This window comes from Lasioglossum baleicum, unplaced genomic scaffold, assembly GCF_051020765.1.
Source record: "Lasioglossum baleicum unplaced genomic scaffold, iyLasBale1 scaffold1777, whole genome shotgun sequence".
NCBI classification, from domain to species: Eukaryota; Metazoa; Arthropoda; class Insecta; order Hymenoptera; family Halictidae; genus Lasioglossum; species Lasioglossum baleicum.
The window spans coordinates 1-8,567 of NW_027470836.1; the positions used below are offsets into that span (position 1 = coordinate 1).

Genomic DNA, 8,567 nt, shown 5'->3' on the forward strand with positions numbered 1-8,567 from the left:
GACCAACGTTCATGAACGTGATAACGAACTTGTGAAATGGACAATCCCGGCTCTGGGGAATGCTTGATCATCAGAATTGCTAAATATGTTGGATATTTAAAAAAAAAACTTGTAGCTATTTTAATGAAAACTTGATCAGGGGTAAAGCCTAACGAATTACACGTGGAGTAATTAATTTGTCGCCGAGAATCGATCGATGTTTCAATCAATTTTCATAAGGAGACATTTTTCTAGAGTGACGAGGTATAAAAAATGAAGCGTTTGCATTTTTTTATTCGAGAAATCCTAATTTCAATTAACGTCCAAAACCACTACCTGAATCCTAACATTCGATTAATTCTGAATATCGAATTAGAAGGAGAGTAAAATTCCAGATGCATGGGCTAGGTGAAAAAATTTCTCGTCTAATGGAAATCGAATTAGTCGAAAACGCTGCTAGCCCGAGCAGCCAGCTAGCCAACTAAAGCAATCAGAACACTCGGCAGCCCTGGCCCCTGAAAAGTAGCAATTACTCCCGTCTGGTTCCGTGATCGATCGAAGGAACACCTAACAGCAAGTGTGGAACCGTGGGTCACTGCTGACCCACATAGCAACGAACCTGTTCAAATGTAAAGCACCTAGGTCAGCGTTCGAGCGACTGGAACAAGCGCTTCCGCTTCTCTCGGCTAGAGTTGGGAAAGGTCACGATCGCCGGGACCGTCGCGGCTGGTGAACGAGGGCCCAGGTTAATTCGGCGAATGACTTTTCAGACATAAACGCGAACGCGTTCTTCGATCAGCTCGGCCAGGAGCTGATCTGCACGCCTTGCGTGGGTCAGCTGGAACGAGCGTTCCGTTGCCTCGGGAACGATCTCACGGCCTTCCTCACCACTCTCGACGGCGTGAACGACGTGGTTCAGCATCAGTCCGGCTCCGAGGCGGAAGCTGAGTTCGTGTGCATCGCCACGCCGGAAGCGATCGAGCTCCATTTCACCACTGACCGCCCGTCTGTCGCCTATCTGATGGTGGGCAGCCTCAAGGGCATTGCCAGACAGTTCTACAACGACGATGCCAACGTTTACGTTCTGTCTGATCCCTACAACACGAAATTTTTTAGGTGAGTCACTTTCCCACCAATTCGGCTAACTTGTTTTGGGTTTTACAAATTTCCCGACCGTTAGTTTCGTTTTGCTCTTAGCTCCACACAAGTGGCGAAGTTGGAACAAATTTGTATGTTCCCTCTAATCTGAAATATTCATTACGCGATCGATGTAAATATCACTTTTCTGGACAAGAATCCGTAATGAAAATTGTTCCATCGCCCTCAGTTTTGAAAAATACAAGTTTCCCTAGAAACGCAGGATTTTTTATTAAAATGAAGTATAACGTGGAAATTAAAAACGTTAGAATATTCTCATTTCAAAAGTTAGACGGGAGTTTACGTAGTTTGTCAATGTCCATAATTATTGTTATAATAATTACAATTTAAATAGAAATTAAAATTATAATATAAGTGTCTCGATGAAGTGTCTCTAATTTTCCATTTAGATTTAGAGAAGCATTAAACGAGAAGCAGATCGAAGAAACTTGGATACAAGAATGAACATTTCTCTAGCCTTTATTCTTTGAAAGAAAAACGTTAACAGCATCCTGGCGAGATATCTTTCTCTTTATTTTAGGTTCACGTTACTAAGTTTCGAATATTTGAAACTTTCATCACCCGTTCCTTCACTTGCTGCTAATTTTCTATTTGGATTCTGTTAAAAATGAAAGGAGGGAACGGTGGAAAAGACTTGGACGTAAGAAAGGTTATCTGTCTATTAGCTTTTCCGCGTTACAAGCTACGCTAATGAAACCAGTCGTGTGTTTTAATATGAAAATATTAATAAAGTTCCTTGGTATATACGAACTCGTGCAGAGGGAGAGAAATTTAACGTGGAAAAGCGGTTTAATTACTTTTCATCCCTGCTCGATATGCCATTTCGGATCGAAACAGCGGACTCGTATTCGAAATCTGGTTCGTGCACAGCCACTTGCGATATATTGATCGGTGGAACACTTGAAATTGAATAATACGCATCGATGTAGCCCTGTGCCGCGTTGAAAAGAACAATATTTAGTATTTGCACGTTCGATCAGCGGAATGGTGTACGTGTTGACATCGTATCGTTCAATTTACACGGATGCCGAAAGAGTCCTAGGAATCGCGCCACTATGAAGTGGACAAATATTGATCGCCGATGTTTGCAGACATTTAAACCGGGAACACACGGACGGCTTCCCGATTTCAAGAACTTCATTACACATTCGTCCAGCGAGAAGGAACTCGTTAAACCGTGAATCCGGTCTTACCTCTTTTTAATCCAAGATTATCGTTTAAACCGTCGCTTTGATAGGAATTCAGTAATTAAACAGAGCTACGTTTAATTGGGCCCGCTTACTGGCAAATCTTTTCGCTGAATGGAGAAAATTGAAAAGGGAATTTCAGTCCCGGGAAATGAGAAAGGAATTAGAGTCAAGTTGATTATCTCCATGTAATCTTCCACGATTCGAAACGAGGAATCCGGAATCTACAATTCCAAGTCTGAAACGCAGAATCTTAAGTGTAAAGTCCGATACAGATTAATCCAATTTTGAATATGGATACCGGATTAAGAAGACAATAATTTGAGATTCGAAATCTGAAATCTCCAAGCGAGAATCTAAACTTCGAATTTTTCGAGATTCGAAATGGAATATCTGAGAAATATATGAATCTAGATCTAATGAAGTCTGATGCTCGTTCGAAAGATAAATTAAATAAAATTATAGCGTTTCCAAAAAATACAGATACGTGTAACTAAAACGATTGCTCGAACGATGCGTAAAATATTAAAAACTCGAAATCCTGCGTTTCATGACCGAACGCGAAACACGATTTTCACCCTGTTTTTCTCGCTAAAAATTTTTCTCCGCGTATTTAATGATAACGTTGAACGAACTGTTTCGCAGGTATCACATCACGCCGGAGCGCTATAGCGAGCACCTGGTCGATCAGGAGATCGATGATAATCTCGACACAGTCACATCCCTGTTCCGTCCACTGTCAACCGAGGCCACGGACCTCAGCATGGGGGTGGCGAGCTTCTGCAAAGCCTTCCCATGGCACTTCGTGGTCGACCGGCAATTAGAGCTGGTGCAGCTGGGGGTCGGATTCATGAGGATTTTCGGGCATCATCTGAACCGATTGGGCAGAGAAATATCGACGTACTTCGCTTTTACACGGCCACGCGGCGTCACTCTGACCTTTCACGAGATACTGAAGCGCGCGAACACACCTTTTGTCCTCACCCTCCAAAGACCTCAGGGCGTCGATAAATATCCCGCGGAGGTATACATGAATACGTTATTCGTATGGAAATAAGCAACGCTTATCCCTACGCTTTCGCGCGACATACAACGCGTTTTTCTGTTCCTTTGTCGATGCACCGAGACCTCGGCGAGAATCGAACCGTCTCTGAGAATTTGTGTGTCTAACGCTAAACACACCGCGATTGAATTACCGTTTAACGAGGAAGAAGTAGAACCCTAACGAGTAACATCGCGAGATAAATTCAATAATTGAAGAGCTTATTTTGAGAGTGGTGTACTTTATTCGAAAGAGTCAAGAGTTAGCATATTTGTCGGTTAAAAAATATAGGTTGATTATTTCAAACTGACGATGGTTTTACTAACTTAACTAAAAGAATGTATATTTACGGGTTGCAAATGGACTTACACCACCTTCCAAATGACCGGTTCAATTGATTGATGAAAACCTTAAAGAACATTTAACTCAATTCAGGTAATTGTATTAATATATGTTAGGTTATAGAAATTTTTAAAACCCCGACCGCAATGTCCCAGCGCCACATGTGTATCGGAGCTCTCAAAATTTTTCTGCTAATCGGATGTGAATAATTGTAGGGGTTAGAGATGAAGGGTCAAATGGTGCATTGTCCTGAATCGGATTCCATCCTATTCGTGAGCTCACCATTCCTGAACGGCCTGGAAGGACTAACCGGCCGAGGACTTTTTATATCCGATATTCCACTACACGACGCCACGAGAGACGTGATCTTGGTGGGGGAACAGGCCAGGGCACAGGTAAAATAAAAATTTGATCCGTTATATTTGTATGTATGGAATTTATACGAGCGGTAGTATTACATGTTCGTAAAAAGAAATTTCAAAATATTTCCCAAGTTGAGATTTTTAATTAGCGGAATCGCGTTGGTGTCGCGTGTATATTTAAAGAACGCGTTTGATCGAAAGGGTCCTGACTCTCTGCGACAGATGGCAGCAGCGTACGGTCATTGCATTCTAGATGACGCCACCGTCCATTGCGGCACACCGAGACGCTCGGCGTTGATAAAGTCGCGCGCTGCAATCGTTGCGATACGATGAATCACAAATCACTCCTCTGAATTTCTTTTCGTTTAAAAATATGTTTCATCTTTACGAAAGAGAATTGGAACGTACAAATAATTCTCTTTGACTCAGGATGGTCTAAGGAGACGGATGGATAAGCTGAAAAGCTCCATAGAAGAGGCGAATCTTGCTGTATCTGCCGAAAGAGAAAAGAACGTCAGCTTGCTTCATCTCATATTCCCTCCAGATATAGCAAAACGATTGTGGCTGGGTAAATAATCGAACGCATTCCTTTTTCGAAATTACTCAAATTTTCGTTTCGCACTATTTTATTCCATTTTGAAATTTCCCTGCTTCAGGAGAAACGATCGAGGCGAAAACTTATCCAGAGGTGACAATGCTTTTCAGCGATATCGTGGGTTTCACGGAAATTTGTTCTACCGCCACGCCGATGATGGTTATCAACATGCTTCAAAATCTTTACGAACAATTTGACTCGTTTTGCGGTCAGTTAGACGTTTACAAGGTACGGATAATAAATCTTGGGAAATAGAGTATTAGATTATAATTAAAATTACGAAACGTTGAAATTATTGCACGAAATATGCTATGGATTTTCTTATTGGTCAAAATCGATATTTCAGGTGGAGACAATTGGAGATGCCTATTGCGTTGCATGTGGCCTCCATCGTAACACGTTCATACATGCACAACAAATAGCTTGGATGGCTCTAAAAATGATACAAGCATGTTCGCATCATTTGACTCACAAGGGCAAACCGATAAGGGTAAGAAAATATTTTTATATATATCGATGAAATAATATCTCCGTCGAAAAGTTATTCCAAAAATTTCACGAAATAAGCTTAATTAAATAATTCAAGAGGTAGCAAAAATGGTCCAACTTATTATACGCACGCTCTGAGGAAATGATATTCAATTGTTTATTATTCCTATCAGTAAGACTATTAAAACTTTTCCCATTTAAAACTATTCCTTACCCGCGATAACAGAAAGGATGATAAGTACGCTGAATGCGACTGCATTAACTTTTAAAGTAGGTTACACCTCGCGGATTCAATGCGATCCCAAGACCGCGACTTATTGCAGTTCATAATTTGTCTCTTTATATGAATTCACCTCGGCGTTATTAAATATCGCACTACCGATTCACTTATCACCCAATTATGTCTCGCCGCAATTCCAATATTTTCAGCCCTAACATTTATGTTTCTAACACGAATATAAAATTATTTCGAATCGTCAATGTGACACCGTAATTTCTGCTCCGGTTATTTGTGAAATAGTTATTTCAACATAACACAATAACCAGTGACTCTATTCACGCTAATATAAATTGTACGTGTAAGTTAGAATTTGATACGAATGTGAATTGCAGTAGACCTAAATATTAATAATTCTTTATTTTTAGATGCGTATTGGCATTCACACTGGAATGGTACTAGCAGGGGTAGTTGGCAAGAAAATGCCAAGGTATTGTCTCTTTGGGCACAACGTCACCTTAGCCAATAAATTCGAATCCCTCAGCGAACCTCTTCGTATACACGTTAGTCCAACGACACATGTGTAAGTGACTCTCACATACTATACACGAACATCCGATAATACAGCGAGTCCGTGTTGCATCAAATTCTCGTCTCGTAAACGAAGACTCGACCTCAGAATTTTAACTCAAATGCATTTTCTTCCTTCTTTCTCATAATCTCCTGTATTTTCGGCCCATCTAATAAAAGATCCACGAGTACCGTTTCTATTGTCCCGTGTTAACAGCAGGGAAAGGAACATTGACTCGCTGTAGTATTGATATTCTTGCAGCGAATCTCGTTTTCAAATTTGACTCACATCGTCGTCTGTTTATAGCAGCTTATTGAAATATCCCGTATCAGGATTCGACCTGGAACCACGGCAGAAAGAGTTCCTGCCGAAAGAGTTCCCGGCTAATATAGAGGGGACGTCTTACTTCCTAAACGGCTACAAGCACAAGCACGTGGACTCGGCACTCCCGTTGGATTTGCATATTCAGAGCGCGATTAGGGAGCACGGGCTCGGGAGCAGCGTGTAGATACATACCTGAATAATAAAAACCATCCCAACGAATATGCGTCGTTCGTGAATGTCGCTGTACCAATACTACTCTGTCCGTAATAACAACACTTCCTCGGCAAACGATCGTTTCGAGTAAGCTCGCGAGCAACGTGTAACGACGCTGACTTTAACCAGCCTAAACAGCCGACTCCTGGCTCGATAATATTTATACGCAGAGTTTTAGGTTACAATTATTATATACTTATGACCATATGAGCAAATAAAACTGTACGATAAATCTCCACGCACGTGTAATTTATTCACCGTCGACGATCCACGATGCTTCATCGATTTTTAATATTTTTAAGATAATATTTTAAATCCTTTATCACAGCGCATTAAAAATTACAGTATTTCGTGTTGTCTGTGGTAAGTTTCTGCTTGTGTCGTATTAGTTATTTAATCTTTTAAAAATATTTTAATTGTTGGGAATTATATTACCTTACATTTCGTATTAGTCGTTTATTAAATTGAATATATTTGAAATTCTGTCTTCACTTCTTCTTAATTATAAGTTGCAAAGAATTATATTAATCTTCTTTTCGTATTAACTGTTTGTAGTTCTGAAAATATTTTAAATTCGTTCTTTCCTTTTTTTTTTGTAATTATAATTTATCAAAAATTGTATTCAACCCTATATAGGGTTTTTACATTTTTCGAGTAATTTGTTTCTTGTTCCTGTTTTAATTATGCGTATCTGTTATGACGTAAACGTTCCTAATTTACATGTCCATTGTCAATGTTCGAGATGGTGAAAGGGGGCATTTGAAATTCGACGAATTTCGCAATTTTGACGACTGCAACGGTACCTCGTGTCCGGTTCGCTTACCAGGAAAAATCTCATTCCATATCTCGTGGCATCGATATCTCGCGATACTTACCGCGAGTCGATACAGCCGCTATTCTTTTCTTCTGTTCCTTACTTACCTCCGTCTCTTTGAAGCCGGCCGGTTGCTTTTATTTTTGATAAAGCCTGTTCCAGATTCCCAAGCAACACAACGGTCTTTGTTCCTGCGAATAATAGAACTATTTGTATTCTTTGCCGGAGCAGCCGGTTATCGTTACGCTGTCCGGCTTTTTCTTCTTTCCAACCGCCTGAAATGAAGCTCCATCGGTGCACCTTCGTCGCGACATTACTTATTTACCGTGAAACGTTACGTTCCGCTTTCCTCCTCCGCCATCACGAAGTTTCCCTCGATTTCTGTCGTTTAGTCGTGACACTGCCGTTTCATTCGCGTGAATCCCATTGTGGCAGGAAAAAAAATCGCAAGAAGGAAAAGGAAGACGAGCATAGCGGCCATATTTATCCATGCCGAGATTAAAAAGACGCGACATGCTATAATTCTTTTTTCGGGCGGAATTTCAAATTTTTCACTTACAGATATTTTTTCAACTCCACCAAGATTTTTTATCCATCGACGAAATTCTTTTTTTCTTTTGTGGCTCGTTCTTCGACAAAGAATTTCATCGATGAGGTATATTTTAATTGCGTTCCATGTACCACGGATAAATATTCTTCCATGGAAGGGTATTTAACGTGCCGTGTTTACACTTCGTCGAGCATTGCGTTTACTTTCACGTATTAATTTAATTCGAAAGTCAATACGAAATTGGTCCAGCAAATAATTGCGCTTGTATCGAGCAGCAGCAGTTTCTCCATTTTGTTTCCCATCTGAATTTGCTTTCTCAGGATACGTCACGAACCGAGTGTATCTTTCATTTCCGAGAGTAATCGCGATCCGTGGATGATCATTGGTGTATCGAACGTTCGAATACGCGAGGCACGATTAATCGCGTTAAGAATTTAAATGCAGGTAGCAGGAAATCGGGAATAAAATGAACGATGAATATGTAACAAGGTAATAACGTGTAATACCCCAAAATAATGCCTCAGGGGATATTTTCTGCTTCCTTTTTTTTTTTTTTTATAATTCGCTGAAAATTCAATTTTCATTTCAATCGGTACACGTTGCGGAAGTTTCGAACAAAGTGCCGACGTAATCACACCGTAACGAAGTAGTCGCTTTTTCTCTCTTTTATTCAACTCACGTGTTACGAATGCAGTATTGAACTTCTAACGCGAAACGTCGCAAC

General features: G+C 40.4%; 1 protein-coding gene across 1 annotated transcript; it reads left to right on the forward strand.

Moving 5' to 3' along the window:
* Positions 1-717: 717 nt before the first annotated feature.
* On the forward strand, positions 718-6,450 carry LOC143220975 (head-specific guanylate cyclase-like; the record flags this gene model as incomplete). Its single annotated transcript, XM_076446521.1, has 8 exons — positions 718-1,095; positions 2,970-3,348; positions 3,924-4,103; positions 4,500-4,638; positions 4,727-4,893; positions 5,012-5,155; positions 5,800-5,954; positions 6,249-6,450. Coding segments are annotated over 8 exons (1,744 nt in total), but the record flags the coding sequence as incomplete, so codon positions are not given.
* Between the last annotated feature and the right edge of the window lie 2,117 nt (positions 6,451-8,567).